Source organism: Cydia splendana, chromosome 3 (genome assembly GCF_910591565.1).
Source record: "Cydia splendana chromosome 3, ilCydSple1.2, whole genome shotgun sequence".
In the NCBI taxonomy this organism is placed as follows: Eukaryota; Metazoa; Arthropoda; class Insecta; order Lepidoptera; family Tortricidae; genus Cydia; species Cydia splendana.
The window spans coordinates 8,078,444-8,098,819 of record NC_085962.1 but is presented as its reverse complement, the minus strand read 5'-3'; the positions used below and the strand labels follow the sequence as shown (position 1 = coordinate 8,098,819).

At 39.1% G+C, this 20,376-nt stretch overlaps 1 protein-coding gene across 1 annotated transcript in view; it reads right to left on the bottom strand.

Annotated features, from left to right (window-relative positions):
• LOC134806450 (liprin-beta-1) overlaps positions 1–14,957 on the bottom strand; it is a 34,355-nt gene extending 19,398 nt beyond the window's left edge. The window contains exons 1-3 of the mRNA XM_063779731.1: positions 14,380–14,957; positions 13,433–14,073; positions 9,690–9,863 (exon numbers count right to left, since the gene is read on the bottom strand). Of these exons, the coding sequence (XP_063635801.1) occupies positions 9,690–9,863; positions 13,433–14,073; positions 14,380–14,641 (1,077 nt within the window). The 5' untranslated portion in view covers positions 14,642–14,957. The remainder of the gene's footprint in view (positions 1–9,689; positions 9,864–13,432; positions 14,074–14,379) is intronic.
• Between the last annotated feature and the right edge of the window lie 5,419 nt (positions 14,958–20,376).

Sequence of the window (20,376 nt, the reverse complement as noted above, 5' to 3'; positions counted from 1 at the left end):
TAAGTTCGTGCGTATATAATTTCGACGAAGTATAAAAATGTGCATCTGTACATTAGACCAAATATAAATATGTTGCGGCACTAGACTAAAAGTAAATATGACGATGTATAAAAATGTCCACTTACATAAGTTCGGGCGTATATAATTTTGACGAAGTATAAAAATGTGCATCTGTATATTAGACCAAATATAAATATGTTGCGACACTAAAAGTAAATATGGCGATGTATTTTAAAATTACTCTTTGTTATATTTATTATGAGAAATGAAAATGTATGCATGTAAAATTTATTAAGTAGTCATTTTTATATTCCGACTTGATAAGACTTAGACATTTGTATACTTTGAAAGTAGGTAGTCATTTTTATATTCCGACTTGATAAGACTTAGACATTTGTATACTTTGAAAGTAGTCATTTTTATATTCCGACTTGATAAGACTTAAACATTTTGAAGTATTGGCTTTCTAATACTCGGACCAATTTTTATTTTATATGTAGACATTTTTATACATCGCCATATTTACTTTTAGTCCAACGACGCATAAACCTAACTTGAGTGTTAATTAGTTTAAAATTAAAACCCTAGACACATTTTTCGAGACGTCAAAGACGAACCCAAATATGTAGATTTCGTACATGTAAGATCCTTTACAGCAAACTATAAATAGATACAAAAAAAAGTGTTTTTTGAGACAATGTTTAAAAAATTCATAAAAAAATAAGTATTCATTTCTTTCAAAATCCGGTAGACCAAAACGGGGATAAAAGAAGGAAAAACCGATAACCGTTTGTCTTATAATTCTATCAGTAGTGCAAAAAAAGGAGATACGATTCAAAACTTGTCAAAAATCGATGAAAACCTCGGGTAGCCCCTTAACGGAATTCTAACACTGCCATAATATGGAGCTCACAAAAAATGTAGCTATCTTAAATAAAATAGGTCTAATACACTGTGAACCGGTTTCTTATATTATCCAAATAAACATTCCGAAGTGAAAACCATCCGACATTTTTTTATAGGTATTCCATATAACTATAATGTCTATAATCTTTACCAAATTAGATTGCACTTCCTAAAGTGAATTACATTTTCCCATATGAGTTTGAATAGCAATTTGCCCCAGTTCCGCAGACATAGGCTGACCACGGCGTACCTCGGTTGGCTCAAATTAAATTGCAAGCTGTATGAGCTCGTTTGTTTGTGCTTTGAGACCGTGAGCAAGGTAGTTAGGCATAATGCATGTTTGGGAAATTTGTACTATCCTGTCAGGTGTTTCATCTACTCTACATCATCATTTTCAGTTACCCGGTATATATTTTTAAGGGTAAACCTACGACTATAAGGACGTAAGTTGGTATAAGTACCTATATTTCACTATAAAGTGACGCAGACGCAGTGCGAACATAATTTTAAGAACATCTATCAAGTGAATACAAATTGGATCACAACTTATCTCACTGACTGAAAGCGTATCACAATAAGCAATAACCCAGTGGAATGGGTGACAAAAGAATTCGTCTCCAGCAACCATATCGTAGATCGTCGCTTGTTTTGCATCAAACACGCACGCTAAGCGTAGTATAATGCGTGATTTGTTTTACTCCGAACCCATGCGTGTATATCTTAATCATAAATTAATCAACTTAATATCCATAATAACAAATAATAGTTGTATAAGCTGTACCTGCGCCCGAGCGTTTGGTTTCGGTTGTTTATCATTATCTTCCGTACATTTCTAAGCGCTTTCGATTGGAGCTTTCCTCTAGGTATATACGCTTTCCGTAGGTATGTAGTTTTTAATATGTATATATCAAATTTCTAATAATTGAAAGTCCTAATAATCAGGGAACACAAATTAGCCCTCAAATACTTTTCTGGTGTAAATATTTAAGGCTTACTTTCCAGTAGCTAACCCCGATATGTGAAAAATGAAAATACATACGCAACGTTATATGCATCGTTGGTGAAACCAATGACAAAAGAATTTATCCCGAACAATCCGCCTCGTCGGACAAATTACATCTGTGTTCCATTCGAATACAATCGCTTACCAGCCGGGAACTAATGAGTCGGGTGCTAGACGAATCAGCGCAGACACCTGCATAGTTATTAATTGTTCCGGACCTCGTAGTCAAGATACACTGGTTAATCCAAGTGCTCGACTCGCTTGCTTCGCGCAATAATTGTGAATACATGACATGAGAATGCACGCGCGTGTCGTGCACTAACGAACGAGCACGACTCGCAAAAACAGTAGCGTAGAGAATTTGCTGTTTATATAGGTAATTGGCATTTGACGACCGGTCTGGCCTAGTGGGTAGTGACCCTGCCTATGAAGCCGATGGTCCCGGGTTCGAATCCTGGTAAGGGCATTTATTTGTATGATGATACAGATATTTGTTCCTGAGTCATTGTTGTTTTCTATGTATTTAAGTATTTATATATTATATATATCGTTGTCTGAGTACCCACAACACAAGCCTTCTTGAGCTTACCGTGGGGCTTAGTCAATTTGTGTAAGAATGTCCCTATAATATTTATTTATTTTATTTTATTTATTTATTATTTCTATATGCTTTGAAATTTAATCTCTACTCTCAATAATTGTCCTAATTGATAAGGAATTTCGTCTATTATCATTATTTGAATTATGTACTATTTATTGAACATGGGCTACAGAAGTACAGACAGATATAGCTGATAACGATATTAACAGAGGTTCTCCGTCCACAAAAAGAACAAGATTTATTCACAATGTCTTTCACCGTGAAATCCGTAATCATAATCATGGAAAACACCAGAACATAAATATGTTAATAAACAACGAGGCAGCTAACATCTTAAGTTCCTCAAAATTTAAATAAATATATTATGAAACAGTCTGCTGTTTAAGTGGGGGGTAATCAGCATTCGCGATGTAGTAAGGTGTTGGTGTCTCAGTCTCGCGGCAGGAATGGCTGCCTACGCGGACATGATTATTCAATAGCTCCGGGATCTAGGCCGTGCTGAATGCTAAAGAGTTTACCGTAAAGCCCCATTTAGACGGTTCAAGAACTTGCATGCGATTTTCGTTACATTGCGGTATTTGGTCGATCGACTGAGTTCATTTTATTCAGTAGTTAGCAATGTATCAAATATTGCATGCAAGTTCTTGAACCGTCTAAATGGGGCTTAAAATCCTTTACTTCTTTCGTTTTCGCGCTGATCGCGACGGAATGTGGAGTTGTGGAAGTAGTTTTTACTAGCAACTAGCATACCAAATTGTTAACCGACTTCAAAATTCCTAAAGGCAGAGGTTCTCAGGTAGGTTGTATATTGGATATTTTAGGGTTCTGTAGTCAACTAGGAACCCTTATAGTTTCGCCATGTCTGTCTGTCCGTCCACGGCTTTGCTCCGTGATCGTTAGTGCAAGAAAGCTGCAATTTGGCATGGATACATAAATAAATCATGGCAACAAAATGGTAAAACATAAATTTCATGTGTTACAATTAAATAGATTTTGTTATGAAGTGACTCCAAATATATTGTGTGTTTTCTTGACTTGATACGCCTCGTGTCTAGATTGTAGGCTGACTAATCTGACTCACTGTCTGTCCGTCTGATTACTGATTTTAAATCAGTATCCGCTTATAAAATTATCAGATTTACCCCCAATGCAAATTATGCCACTTCGTAGGTACTCAGATTATCATTAACGCCTCATTGGCGCCTACATCGGTTCGCGCCTCGCGCCCCGGCAAGCAAAACTTGCAAGTTGGCGAGCGGGGCAAGTTTATCGTGAGAGTGGGAGTTAAGTTCGCTTCACCGTGCCGAACAATTTTCAACACCAACAAATACTTACGTATTATGTTATAAATGTATTATATTATTATGTTATAGCCGTTAACAGAAAATGCGATTTGTCATATCTTGGAAAGCTTTTATGGCATTAAATCCAATTTTACACCTGTTGCTTTCGATGTTATTAAATATGTGTACATACGAAGGAAATAAAAATGCTTACCTACCTAACATCAATATTGCTATGGTACGAGTATAGTTTGACTTGCTTTATTATACCTAAATTTGGGCAACACATTTATTTTCATCCATCTACAGTAAATCGCTATTAAGTCTTACAAATTAATCGTTTAAGAATGAACGCGAAAATCCGATGCGATTCTATTATTAACCGAGCATTTTCATTTTAGCTACTGGTAAGATAAAGAGCGAGAGAGTCAAAAAAAGCAGTTAGAACCCTCTGCTTTTTTTGACTATACTTAAGAGCCAACGGGAGTGGTCATTTCTCCATACAAACGTACTCCTCGTTTTCCTCCGTGGGTTTTGAAGCTAGAGCAATGATTTTTTCAACACAGATTAATATTGTCAATATCTGTGTCGGACCGTTTTGCTTTTTTTGATATTTTTGTTTTTTAAGGCGCTAGAGCCCTTCAAAAATGGCGAAAATGGCCTAATTGACTATGCCGCAATGAGAGGCGTGGCATTCAAAATAGGGCTTCCAAATACCGGACCTTTCGCAATACCGGTATTAATACCGGGATGGGCGACTTCAATACCGGGATCCCGGGATCCCGGGATTTTTTGCAACAAAATGAGAAAAAAGAAATTTTGAAAGAAAAATACCAAATTTTTAATCATTTTTTTTTGCATGTATTTTACAATAGTATTTTTCACAATCATAATTATCACTCGATAATCAATCTCTTTTTCTCTCTATTGACAAGTTGCCGCACTTGCAGCTCAATCAAAAACATAAACATTTTTAGTATAAGGTACAATGATTTTCTAACAAAATTAGAGCACTTACAGTGCATTGTATAAAAGACAACATCTAAACATGAACTAAAATTTACTTATTATGTAATAAATTCATCAAAATGTAATATAATAAAATAAAAATATAATAAAAATCAGTCAACATTCTATAATCAAAGCTATAACTAGTACCTTAGCTTAATCTACAAAAATAAAATTCTTTAAAAACCTTATATATCTTACTAATTTTTAATCACAGGTTAGATTATGAGGAATCACAGATAACATTAAGCTAACATAGTACATAAATCTTAATAACCTTTGGTTGAGAAATAATTAAAACTTTAATAATCAGTACTTATTAAATTATAATTATAAAAATCAGTCAAATCAGTACTAGTTTTTTTTTCTAGCTATTATTAGCTATAGAACATTAGTTCTAATGGTCTTCATTATGTTCATTTTGAAAATGTGACCTTAAAAAGGATAGAGCATTCAGTGTTTTATCTGATAGTGAACTTCTAAGTTTATTACAAAGATAACCAACGGACGAGAATACTCGCTCCGATTCCACACTAGTTGGCACAACTGATAAAAAGTACTCATAGGCTGCCGTCAGAAAAACTTCACGTCCACCTCCACTGCTGTCGTAAACACACATTTCAACTCTTACAATTGAATCAAGATCTCTCTCTTCAGCTCCTTCGACAGTATTTACATTTTTGGGTACACGGCTTTTGTTAATTTCCCTTTCCAGTTCTGTCTCAATACTTTCAATTTCGACGCCTTCACTATCTCCGCTTGTGTGCTGTACCTGTATTGCTTCTGGAACGTTCATATTTGTTATGAGTGATGATGGTTGGCTCTTTTCTTGAGAGAAAGAGCTAACAATATTTTTAAACTTCAGGCGTTTGAGTAGCGCTACTATTATTTCGTGAATTTCGTTACTTGTTGGCTTTTGAAACGTGTCTTCATCAAGGTGGTCATAAAAACTGTCATTGTCATGCAAATACTGTAAAACTCCTGAAATTGCAGTGGGCCGTTCTTTTATACGTTTTCTCAGCCCTGCTGCAAGGTTTTTGCTCAGATCATCGCCTTTTTCGTCCAATTTATTCAGCATAAATTTTAAGGCAGCATCAGCAGTTATTAAGTTAGCATCTCGTCTGCAGAGAGCCAGTACCGTTGCATTGACTACAGATAAGGCACTGTGTATGTTATTTAATAACTCTATATCGTTTTCGTCCAACGGCAGGTTAATGTTTAAGTCTATCAAGGCTTTTGATACAGCATTTCTCAATTCTAAAAAGCGGCCAATCATGTCTGACATACTGCTCCAGCGTGTTTTACAGTCGAGGATTAGTTGCAGAGGTTTTTCTTTTCTTTCAGCGGCAATATGTTTCTGCAGTACGTCGTTTTTGGTGGGACTTTTCCGAAATAGTCTTACTATTTTTCGAACTTTTTCTATGAACTCCTTGTATATAAACTCAGGTTTCTGTCCTTGAGATGCAGCCTGCGGTCCCGGCGGCAGCATAGTAAACGAATCTCCTTCGTTGTATTGATTATCTTCATCATTATCACTATCATCTGTTTCTGGGCAAACTGTAACGACGGAGCACGTTTCTTCAAATTGAAATTTGTACAATGTATCAATAACGGCTAGTTGTATACCGTGAGCCATGCAAAGTTGATGGTGTCCTTCAAAATTGCGACCTAATTTCGTCATAACACTGGCGTCGTCTGTTGTAAATGCTATAACATCATCAAATGTTATGCCAAATTCTTGCAAGCGATCTAGTAAATATTGCATTGCAGCATCAGCATTCAGAGATCCCTTGATTTTGACCAATCCCAATTTTTTATATTTGTCCTCTCCCATGTCCTTGTTATGAATATTAATATTCATATACCTTTTATTTCCATTGGTATATTTATCAAAAGTCAAAGTAAATCTGTGCTCTTTGTCCTTTAAGTCAGCAATCATTTTCTTCATCTGATTTTTAAGATGGTCACTTTGCCTTAATACAATATTAGTGATGCTTGTTGGCGATCGAGGCAAGTTACTGTACCCTGACTTCATAAATAGCCGACGTAAATCTTTGCTTGTGCAAAATTTGCTCAATGGAATTCCATCTAAGGCGGCCATCATTGCCACAACCATTTCCATCGAATCTGATGACTGATAATAGTCTGTAAGTTTAGTTTTCTTCGCGACCGGTTCTTCTTGTGGTCTAAAACTTGATGAAGATGATGATGCTGCCGAATCTGGAAGAGTGGTACTGGCACTGGCACGGGCGGCAGTTGATGTAGATGTAGAAGCCGCATTGTCTCTAGTAGATGTTTTATGTATTCTACTGAGATGCGAGTGCAAACCAGACGTAGATCCGCCTCCAGTTTTAATAATTTTGTTACAGAGTTTACATTTTGCTGTTTTTCTGTCATCTGCGGCTGCAAAATATTCCCATACGGATGTGCTAGTTTGCCGCCTTGAGAACTCACTATACGTTGTTTTTTTCGAAAATGACCTGTTGAAATAAAATGTGTTAATATTTTATTATGCTTAATCAAGGGATATTTGATAGGCAATGTTTTTAAATACGTTTAAAAAAATACTTTGTAAACACAAACTTTTCAAACAAACCAGTGTATAGTCGCACCAAACAAAGTCTGCAGCAGATTTGATAGCCCACACAGTGTAAGTGTTATGTATACTTACGTCATAATTTCATAGAAGTTTGACGTTTAAAATGACACTTGCACTGCGTGGGCTATCAAAATCGCTGCAGACTTTTTACGGTCTGACTATAATAAATAATGCATGTGGTATTTTATTTTACAATCGCTAGTTTTATAATATGAGTGCACGTAAATTTTAAAATACGTAAATGCATAACGGTTGTGTTTTTATTTACATTCAAACGATAAACAGCCTTACAAATCTTACAATACAATTTATAATAACACCTTTTTATTTGAGTCACTTTCATTAAGATTCAATATTAATTTAGTTTATTCTTTAAATATCGTGATCTACTCTTGTACGAATAATGCATTATTTAATACCATGGATGCAATAAATTATTATGATCATGAAATACTTCAAATAAATAAGCCCACGTGGTATATTTCTCCCTTCGGAATAAACATGCACATAAGTTGTAAACCATTCCGTAACTTGGTCCTAAGTCCTAATTGAGTACCTATATCTAATAAATAATTAATGCATACTTACATTATTGTGAGAATCACATAAACCACAGCCGGCGCGAAACTTTAACTACAGCATTGCTTATAGCTGATACACACATCACTTCACTTTAAGCACCGAGAACCGACTGGCTGGCTACACCGTTACCGCTCCGCGTCGCGTGCGCAAGACAGAGAATACTGTGGAATCGTAAAACTAGAGGGAGACGCATGATATATACGCGCGCGAAGCTTCGTAGTGATGCCGAATTTTAACATTTTGAGGGGTAGTTTATGTTCGTTATGCATATTTTGTTAGATTATAAAAATACCGGGATCCCGGTATTTCAAAATAAAATACCGGGATTGAAATATGCCATAAAAAAGGCGGTTTCCCGGGATCCCGAAATACCGGGATCCCGGTATTGGAAGCCCTAATTCAAAACTGATATCAATTAGCCAAAAAAGCAAAACGGTCCGACACAGATAATTTCATAATCATTTAGATTTCCAAATTTGGTTACGATTGGTTAAGTTTTGGAGGAGGAAACAGAGGAGTACAAAACCTCGATTTTTGAGATTTTTACACAGGATTTTTCGCCTTGTCCTTATCGCACTACTTTTAGGTGCCGCTTCCGTTAGCGAGACGGGTATATTTACCTAAAATATTTAAAACTCAGCTCCTGTTTCGTCTTAAGACTCTCCTACCGAACTAATTTCAAACTTTGGTTGGGGCCATGTAGCAATACAATCATTGTTTGGAAGTAGTATCTGAAAGCTCGGTTTGTAAAAGGCTATCTCTTTATTCTGCCCCGACACTGGTTCTGCCATTGCAGGTGTAATAGGCTCTTCTTGACCGGCTCAAAACTTATTGCAACTTCTCTTGGCGTCATCTAATTGTTCCATGCATGTCATCAAGCGAGTGTGTATAGGTCAGCCCGCCTGTCGCTCTGCCCCGACACCTGCTCTAACAACACTAAGGCCCACTTGCACCATCCCACTAACCCGGGGATAAGCGGTTAAACCGTTAACCTAGTGTCAAATTGTACTGGTAACCATGGCAACTCCAGGTTTAACCGGTTAACCCCGGGTTAGTGGAATGGTGCAAGTGGGCCTTACAGGTGTACGGTTATTAATGTGGAACCTGCACCTACCTTTTGCAACCTCTGCTCGGCGTCGTCCAGTCGTTGCCGGGCGTCCAGCAGGGCGCGCTCTAAGTCGGCCATCTTGTCAGTCTGCGCCGACACCTGCTCTAACAACACTTACAGGTGTACGCTTATTAATGGTGGACCACTGCACCTACCTTTTGCAACCTCTGCTCGGCGTCGTCCAGTCGTTGCCGGGCGTCCAGCAGGGCGCGCTCTAAGTCGGCCATCTTGTCACTCTGCGCCGACACCTGCTCTGACAGCACTTACAGGTGTACGCTTATTAATGTGGACCACTGCACCTACCTTTTGCAACCTCTGCTCGGCGTCGTCCAGTCGTTGCCGGGCGTCCAGCAGGGCGCGCTCTAAGTCGGCCATCTTGTCAGTCTGCGCCGACACCTGCTCTGACAGCACTTACAGGTGTACGCTTATTAATGTGGACCACTGCACCTACCTTTTGCAACCTCTGCTCGGCGTCGTCCAGTCGTTGCCGGGCGTCCAGCAGGGCGCGCTCTAAGTCGGCCATCTTGTCAGTCTGCGCCGACACCTGCTCTGACAGCACTTACAGGTGTACGCTTATTAATGTGGACCACTGCACCTACCTTTTGCAACCTCTGCTCGGCGTCGTCCAGTCGTTGCCGGGCGTCCAGCAGGGCGCGCTCTAAGTCGGCCATCTTGTCAGTCTGCGCCGACACCTGCTCTGACAGCACCTGTACTTGCAGGTGTAAGCTCTCCTTGTCCGCCTCGAGGCGGCGTACGCGGTCTTCGGCGTCATTCTGCAATAGATTACATTATGTTACGCGATTTATTCATACTTATTAGGGTTTGCAATCCGGATCCGAAATGTATGAAATTATCCGGATCTGGATCCGGATCCGCGGATATTCCCATACATTTCGGATCCGTCGTGCAAACCCTAATACTTATCCAATAACATGCTTTGATAATATCACGGGTCGTTGTTATAAGCTTTCATAAAGATAATACAGTGAAACCTGGATAAGTGAGACTTCAAGGGACGAGCAGATTTGTCTCACTTATAGAGGTATTCCACTTACCCAGGCTCTCAGTTAGCCAGGTACAAATAAATTTCTGTCTCATTTACAGAGGGTCCCATTAATAGAGGTGAGAATAGAGGATATATCTCAGTTATAGAGGTGGTTAATAGGGTATTTTGTAATTATCTTTAAATGCTTAGGTAAAATAATCCATGTCCCTAAATATATTTTAAGTCTGTTTAAATGAATTTATTTTGAATGATTTTCCGAAGGATAGATTTTTTCAATTAAATTTGATACGGACTTCATTGCGTCTTAGAAATTTATTAAATGAAAATTTGTTTATTCTTGTTACTTATCAAGATTTCAGCTTTCGTTTCAATAGTTTTAACTACATAAAGTAACTAGATGAAACTTGAAGTCGTTTAGACACAATTAAGCAAATGCGGAATTTGTGGATAGACTAAGAGTTAGTAAGAATACGGAAATAGATCAAAGTCCAAGTTAGAGAGGTCATAGATTGACGTTATCGCAGATACAGAGGTAATTCGTATAAAATTCTAAAAAAATCGATTAGGAAAATGTAATCTTATAAATATAGTCTCAGTAAAAGAGGTAAAATACACTCTCTGTCTCAATTATAGAGGTAAATGTGACTATAAAATCACAACAACTAATCCCAGTTATAGAGGTTCGTTTTATCTCACTAACAGAGGTAATTTAGTGCTAAAGTGTCGGGACCGCAACATGAGTCCCAGCTATAGAGGTTTCTCACTTATCCAGGTCCCACTTAACCAGGTTTCACTGTATATGGAGTTTGTACAACTGTACATACAGTCACGGACTTTAATTGTTGACCCATTTAGGTTTTATTTGCATTGGGCATTTCATTTCATACCGTTAGTATTGACAACCAAATTAGCTTGAACCTTAGATGGATCAACAATTATAGTCATGGACCGTATGGTGACCGTACATAATATACATATCATATACAGGGTGAAATTTAATTCACTGGCCAAATTGAAACACCCGAAAGAACTCGAAAAAATATTAAACACGTGTTTTTTCTTTTAATACCGCTCAGTACATTTTTTTCGAAATAACTCATCATCAAGTTGTCCTAAAAACCTCGTACGTTATGGTGAACCGACAACTACCCACTACACCCGCTTCTCTCTTATCAGTTAAGGTCATTGACACCCCGCCCCTCCCGCTGTTTGCAATCGCGTCACCAATTATGAACCCTATTGCAGCGAGATAAGACGCTTACCTACATAAGTTGCTAATTTTTCCTTCATACTTTAACGGGCTTAGAGCCATCAAAATGCAAAGGCACCCCATTTTTAATCTAAAATATTATTTCTGACTAATGATTATTAACAAAACGTCCGTGGCTTAAAAACAATGAGTAAAAACTAGTTCAGGAATCTTTGCATTCAGGCGTATTTAAAAAATTGAATCATCTTATGTACTTACATTTGATTAAAAGTCGACGCAATTAACGAAAGTCCCACGAGATGGTACTCTTGGATTCAATCCTTGTCTGCGAAGGCGTGGAACTGATTCCATTTCGTATAATCTTTGTGCACCACGTAAACACTCACCACTTAATAAATAACACCGTACCATTTCCTAATATTCCCGGTTCGAAAACATTTTTTTAAACCTTAGTACGCGCGCGATTATTATTTTAAGGTTGGCGAGTGACGAGTGACTAATCATTTATGCTAACCGTTATGTTTACCGCTAGCGCGGAATGGTTTAGACTACCCTCGAAATTGATAAACCTGCCTACCATCGCCAACACTAACTAGGTGGACCCTATTGCAACGATTATAAGGTTTAGTGAAGGTCAGATAAGGGTTTTGCTGATGTTGTTGTTAAAACCTACTATTAGGTTTGTTTACATTTGTGGTAATAGGGTGACCACGACTCGTGGAAAGTATTTAAAAATTGAAAAATGAAAATTTAAAAAAAATGTACTCTTTTTTTTCGCTAAATAGATTCCTTAAGTGTAACCTAGTGCCTGGAATGAATATGGCCAGTGATTTAAATTTCACCCTGTATGTAGGTAGGCCTAAACTCGAAATTTTTTGTGAATTATTAATTAATGGATAAAGCCTTATTGCAGATAGGTAGATGTAGGTATGAATATCTTAGAATAATATTATCAATTCAATTTAATACCGCCGCAATTAGAATAGGATTGAACCAACACACATGTCTTTTGATTTTCTTCTTCGTTTAAAAAATGGCTCCCATCAAATGAATGATGATTTCGCCAATGCCATAGTTTGTACATACTTAAGTGTGGTCGTAGAGCACGATGTTGTTCGGTAGTTGCTTTTATAGCTGAACTTAACAAATAGCCATATTGCCGAGTGTTGACTAGAGAATGGTGAAACGCGGTTCAAGCTTTCAAACAACAAACACAAAATACAAAAACATTTTCTCGAGCCGACTTCGCCGTTTTGAAGTACAACCGGATATCCCGTCTTTTAACTTATTTCAATAAATTTATGCAGTGAGTGACACTGTCAATGGTAGAGTATGTAGATATAGTTGGTCAAACCAATTTGTCAGTCAGTAAGAACCAGGAAAATTATACTCATCCTTTTCTTTTGGGTGCTAGTACTAGTGTAAGACAAAGATAGTATGATTCTGTCTGTCTATGATTGAAATGAGACAGTCCTTTGACAAACTATAAATGAAGTTACTATTTTAGTTCGATGACGTACTAGACTATAGGAACAATATTAAAATTACATTAATGAATTAAAATACAAATGCTACATTCACTGTTAGAAATATAACCAAAACTAATTTCGAATCTATTTCCCATTTCGGTCGAACAATACACAGCTTGCGACATTTATTAATAAAAAATGTTTATATTAACTCAGGTACAGTTAATTAATTGCATGATGAACTTACACCTGAATCGTTTAGTATTTATATTGTTATCTAAAATTGGTCATAACTTTGGTTAAATTGTTATACAACAAAAGCATTTGGTCTATATGTGTTTTTAAAACAACAAAGCATCCAACGAAAGTTAGTTATAAATAAACTAACATCACATTATGCAACACAGTATTGTATGTACACACATACACCACGCTGCTGTAACAATTTCAATTGAATTAACTTTCAGTGTCATGTCATCTCTCGAATGAAGCGTGAAACTCATTACCTACTTTTAAAGTAGGCCAGAGATAATGTAGATTGTAGATATCACTAATAACGAAACTGTGTAAATATCATTAGCTATGCCAATATGTACATACTTTGTGTAAGTACCTCAATACTCAATATTTTAATGCAAATTCACAAAGTAGTTGTACCTTATACGGCCTTGACGGTACCGGAGGAAGTGAAGGGTGTGAGGGCCAAGAGCGGTCGTGCATGCAGCAGGGCGGCGGAGCGGGTGGTCCGTGGCACCAGCACATGGGGGGCCACCATCCGCCGGGCGAACCGTCAGGGCTAGGGCCCCATCGGAAGTGCTCGTAAGAGTTCCATCGCCTTTGGAGCTCTGGAGGTGTTTCCTCAACGCGCGAGCGACGCGGGCGTGGGGACGCGCGGACGCTGGAAGGGTGCTGTGGCGGCTTGGTGGACATCGATGACCTAGTTTTACGGTCACGGTCATTGCGGTCGGCGGGAGCTCGCCTTCGCCTGTCTAAGCTACCCGACGCCTGCTCTTCCGTTCGCGATTCCATTGAAGTCGGCTCGACAATATCTGATATATTTTCTGGAGGCATCCATTTGAAGTTATCGTCTCGACGTGTCGAGTTGTCTAGCCGCCTGCTAGGTGTTAGCGTTCGATAATCAGCTTCAGCGCTTCGTACTTCGAAATCTTGTAAGTCGGAATCATCGTCGGCCGACGAGGTGGACTCGGTGTCGCTGGAATCCGCGCGCGCAGGTATCACTCCGTCCGGCCACGCCGTGCATTTCACTGTTGCTTCGTCGGGGCTATCCGAGTCGCCGCCTGTCACGAGATAGGAGTCAGTAAAAACCAAGCAAGCCGCCGAGAGCCTCATGAACGATGCGCACTAACCCATGGGCGAGTACATGTAGGAGCGCACGGCGGGGTGCACGTAGCCCGCCGCCGCACGCTCCTCGTCCTCGTCGAAGGGCTCCGTCAAGTACTCGCGGTCGGACATGAGGCTCCGTGCAAGCGACACTGCGCGACAAGCTCTCTGTACGAGTCACCGGCGTAACTCTATTTTAGAGTTTGGCCGCGTTCCAGTCATACGCTACGTCAGTGCATCGTCCACGCATAGTAATTACGTACTCTCGTTTGGGGGCGGCTCCTCGCTAGATTGAACGGATGCAGAGTCGCGCTCCGAGGCCTCCGACGCGGTCGACAGAGGCCGCTCGCTGCATCCCGACACACGTCGCAAGTCCTCCCTTTCAGACCGTAGGCCACTATTGCAACTCTGCTCGCTTGAAGCCCGGAGCTTGGAAGCTCTGTGCTTGCCGTCACTCGCGGAACGACTGTGCAAAGTCGCGATGGTGGCCGCCACTACCGAGCCTCCGCGGCCGAGCTCGCGCATGTTTTAGATCAAAATGAGCGGCGCTTAATCGAGTAGGGCCAACGCCCGCGCCCGGAAATAGATCGCAGTATAGGCGCCTGAAACATTCCGGACAAACTTCCCTTTTGATCCAAGGTGTAAAACGGCAAATAAAATCACACAATCCCGCTTAAGGGTGTTCTTGTTGCATGTTAAAGCACTTTGTAAACGGATTATTAGTTTCACAAACTAGCATATGTAGTATGTATTAAGATGGCCAACTGCAAAAACAATTAGGAATAGTATAACACAAAGTAAGCGCGGCATAGTCCGGCGTGCTGCGCGCGGAGCACAATTCGTCTCACTCACCGGCATGCAGTTGACGCCTTCGTAGAGCGAGCGGCGCGCGCGCCCCCACCCGCCTCCGTCCTCAGTACATGTGTTCTCGACATAAGTCTGCGAGCACACACCCCATTCATACGCGGAGCTCAAACTTGCCGGCTGGCATTCGACAACTCCGTATATATATTCTGGGTTGTACGGCGGCGGCGAAGGCGGATAGTAAAACGGCGCACTGGGTTCAATCGGGTCGAACTCGTAAAGTTCATGTCGAGAGTTTAAACAGTTCATGTTAGCTCTTGCCGATCTGGCTGCGAAAAATACAATTTAGACATTGAATGAAAACTATTATTAGGAGTGAAGGAGGTGAATCTAAGCAATCTCGACAAGGAAACGTAACATCGTACCTAATCAACGTTAGAAGTATAACCGCTGGGAACCGGAATGTTTCGGAACATTTACACGCCTACAACCTAGTTAAATGTGTAAGGATAATAGGTTGAGTAGGTATCCGTTCAACGCTATAAGTGACAGGCGTCTTCGTCGGGTGCGTTCGTGCAATATAAGAATAATACGCCCCTCGTCACGGAAATAGATCGACAGCTGTTCCTTGGAGAATACCCGATAAAATCCCGATTTCAACGCATAGACGAGCAACGAACACGTGCTATTCCAGGGATGTCTAAAATTAACTACAGCTTGGAAACAAAAGAACACAGGATAAATAAATTAACCAGCTTGCACAATGCTTATACAGTCAAAGACAAAAGTTTTTATAAAAACTTTACAGGCGGTTCATACATAGGGTAGACCGAGGCGAATCGGATCACTGGGGAAATCGGATCAAAATAAGCATTTCTGTAAAATTTGAAAGATCACGGTTAGTTACAGCCAGTCAATCAGCGTCCCGCGTTTGCTCTGTTCCTAACGCATGTCGCCACAGTTACTGTCATTGTAAAAGACTCATGCGTCGGTCACGGTGACACTTCCCGATGAGTCGCTCGTACAGGTGTATTGTGATTTTACCGCCGATGTAAAAAATGTGCAAATACAGTCCGTGATAAAAGTAAACGCAAAAGGCTAAAGGTTTGTAATTGTTGTTACTTATTGTTAATGGCGCATAGTATTTCCTGATTTGATTTTGTTTTTATTGTACTTAAAGGTATATTTCCGTTACACGAAAATAATTCAAACATATGATATGGGGTTATTCGGATCATCTGATTGGGGGCGATTCGGATCACATTAGAAAACAAGGTTTTTCGACGTTTTTTTGGCTTATTTTATGTTCGCATGTTTTAGATGGTGCGTACGTATAAAAAGAAGAGGTATCAGGGGGAATGGTCAGGAGAAAATATGACTACAGCTGCTAATAAGGTTTTAACGAAACCGCTGTCCCTACGTAGAGTCTTTTGTTACCAACAACTAATTTTCTCATATGGGGTGAATCTAGGGTTGCCAGATGGTCGGGATTTGGCGGGATTCTCCCGATTTTTAGCAAGTGTTCCCGATTCCCGACAAAGTGTTAAGTGTCCCGAAAAACAGCTTCTCGTTATAAAGCAATAATTTCAAGTTCCGAACTGTCGTCGAGCGAGCGAGCGACCCGCGTCGAGCACGAGCGCGCGCGTTGCGAGAGACCTGAGCTGACGTAGAGCCAATAATGTAAAATATCGTTGTTTTTAATACAACTAATTTAATTTGAATGTTTTTTTTCCCGACTTAAGCCCCAAAATCCCGAAAAATGTATATTTTTTCCCGAAAATAGCGCCTTTCGATCTGGCAACCCTAGGTGAATCGGATATGTGTGATTTTTCATGTTTTGGTTTGCAAAAGTTTACAGTTTTTGTTTATTTTCATTTAAGTTATTTGATTTTGTTGGTAAATGGCCATTAGCATGTTTTGGATTTATTGTTAATATACAGGATGATTCATGAGACGTGAGCAGGACCACAGAACAATAATCGAGATAGAAGGAAAGAGTTCGTCGATTTATATCGAAACCAAGCGTGCCGACTTTTTACCACCTACTGTGACGTCACAGCCGCAATTTAGTGATGGGAAGTCCTAACCTATCTAAGACACCGATGCCCCTCTGCCCCGCTACGATTCAACTGTCTTGCTCATACTCATGGATTTTATATCTGCGCTCCCGCTCGCTAAAAATCACAAATCGATTAACGTGAATGTCATCGATTTTCTGACGGACGAATGATAAAGACAGACGAATGATAAAAACAGACGAATGATATTTAACGGAATCATTAGATTCCTAAATAATATTTGAATTGAATTTTTAAAATAAATCTTATTACTTATTCTAAAAAAAGATTGTAAGTATCTAATACTTCTTTATATGTACATTAGGGTTTGCACGACGGATCCGAAATGTATGGGAATATCCGCGGATCCGGATCCAGATCCGGATAATTTCATACATTTCGGATCCGGATTGCAAACCCTAATGTACATGTATAGGTATAAAATTTAGACAATTTTCAATTTTTTTGATATAACTCACTAAGTATATATGTTGTTGTAGGCTATGGAAACATAAAAATCGCGAAATAAAACCAGGGAAGAAATTTTAGAAGCCAAAAGAAGAGCTAGCCGAATACGTCATGAAAAAATAAAAAAAGATTCGAAACTAAGTGCACTTAGAAAATAACAACAAATAGAAAACTATGCAAAAAGAAAGAGAGAGAAGCGTGTCGTATCTATAAAAGATAAAAGTACAGATTGCATTTTATACTTTATTCTTTAAATAAATACAAGTATAAGTTTACAGCTCTAGATATGCCAAAACACTTATACTCTTAATACATAGTCATAACTATCTCTAGGGTCTTTATTTAACTTTACATATGTATAGATTAAAAAAGGTCTGAAACTATACTAATCTACATAGGTACTCGTAGAGTTAAAAAAAAACTACTTGGTAAATCCTGATACTATACTAATTTACATAGGTTGAATTTAAAAACATTCTGATATTATGTTGTAAATTCGGCCACTTGTCTGCGAATATGTCTGCGGTTTGGACTGTAGCTAAGAAGTTATTTAGTAATTCTATTGCTCGGTACGTGGGTGCGTTCGAACCGTGATAGGTGCGAACATTTGGATGTGCGAATAGGTTTCTGGCTCTACGTGCGCTTCGCCCTACTGCAGCTATGTAGTTGTTAGGTGTATAAATACGCATACGCTCTAGAACGGATGGGTTGTCAATAAGATTTCTTAGTAGTAGACAGTAGTGTAAGGCAAGCATTTGCTTACGCCTTAGCTCGAGAGACTCTAACCCTATACCATTCCCAGGACAAAGGATGACGGAAATAAGTATGGGTAGTATCCGTAATACCATGCGATGGAACTGTACTCAAGCTTGCTGCGAACATAAGCATTATAAAGGATTATAGCGATTTTTGGGTCACGAAATTCTGAGGTCGTTCTAATAATGAATCCTAAAATTTTGTAGGCACTTTTGCAGATATTTATAATGTGAGAGTGCATGTTTAGCTTAGTATCGAGTGTTAATCCTAGATCCTTTATTTCTGTTACTCGGTCAAGGGGAGTGTTAGTAAGAGTATATGCCTGGAGAATAGGATCTACAGAACGGCTAAAACTTATTACTTTGCACTTAGATTCATTTAGGTACAAGCGGTTTGTTTTACTCCAGCTGTCAACCATGTTGATTGTTTGTTGCAGAACCGTACAGTCAGATGCATTTACGACCGGTTGAATTATCTTAAGATCATCTGCATAAAATAGTGATTCCATGCCTGATATATTATTTGGCAGATCATTGACCATGATTAAGAAAAGAGTAGGCCCCAGAGTGCTACCTTGACTAACCCCGGAACGAGTGTAATATCTTTCAGATTTGTAAGAGTTTAATTGGACATATTGTGTGCGATTCCTGAGGTAGTCAGAGAAGAAAACAAGAAGTTGAGGGGTGAAACCTAAGGCTGACAGTTTGCATAGGAGAGTATCGTTGTCAACTAAGTCGAAAGCTTTTTTAAAGTCGAAATAAACAACATCAACTTGTCGTACAGTATCCATCCAGCGCAAAACGCTATCAAAGAAGCAGAAGTGGTTGGTTGTAGTGGATCGTGAAGCGCGAAATCCATGTTGACAATCAACTAATTTACGATTTATCTGATTAAGTAAGCAGTGATTAAGAATGGTCTCAAACACTTTTCCAAACACGGACAATACAGCAATGGGCCTGAAGTTTGTGATATCGGAGGACTTGCTTATCTTAGGAATTGGGGTCACTCTCGAGACCTTCCATTGGGATGGATATACCAAAATCGATTTTAATCGATTAAGAATTCGGCATTGAAAATCGTAGGGTACAACACTATATCTTACTTTTGACAGACGAATGAGAAATCAACCTTGAACGCGTCTCGACAAGTTTGGATTGTTTTATTTTCGTTGCTGGTTTTCAATGCTTGCCAAGTCTGACGCGTCAAATTAAAGCCGCAATGGAAAAATAGCATTAGACACAGAGTCGCCTGCTACTGTTTATATGAAATTAATACTGAGCATCAAAATAAATTGTTTTTTAAATAATAACAGATACTTTAGGGCAAATAGTACTTACCGATGAAAGGAAATGTCTTGATTAATAGCTCCTACATTTTTGGTGGTGTTTGAACAGTTTATTATCGAGCAAGGGGCCATTTTGTTATCACATCCGAACGTCACACACGGAAAGCGGTCGAGAGCAGACTGAGCATCGCGGCGAGCAAAGACGATTTATAATCGTCTTTTCGGCACGCGAGGTACATACACTTTTTCCGTCTACTCGATATAGGTCTGTGAGCAGGACTAATCCTGCACACTCCGTAACTGATAATTGATCGATCATGGTCACCCTACAAGACCTAATGAATAAACATAAAACCTCTTTAACCGTAATGACAGCTTTTTGATTACGAAGAAAATAAACTGTCAACTTGAGTGAGATACGAGTTTTCAAAAGTAACCAGACCGTGATGACAGTGATGAAATTCAATTTGACACAGAATATCGGTAGTTTAGTATTCTAATTTTAGGGTGACCATGCATGTCGTAAATAAATTAATAACTTTTTTTTTCAACACGACTAGAAAATTTACGTTAACCTTACTAATACTGATACGAAACAGTTGCTTATAATTTACGAAATGCGCAGTGTTAGTCCTGCTCACGTCTCCTGAATCACCCTGTATATAGTGGCATATAGGAGTGATATTATGTTGCACTTTCTGTAGGTGGCGTGATAAAAAAATGAATAAAAATAATGGTCAAATGCAACATTAAAGATACCAATGATAGTTGATCTCAATTATTTGACCTTTGTGATTCTTAATCATATGATTAACATTGTTAACCATTATTAATTAAGATTTTATGACAGAGTTTTTTTGATCCGTTTACCCCGTAAAATGGGGCGAATC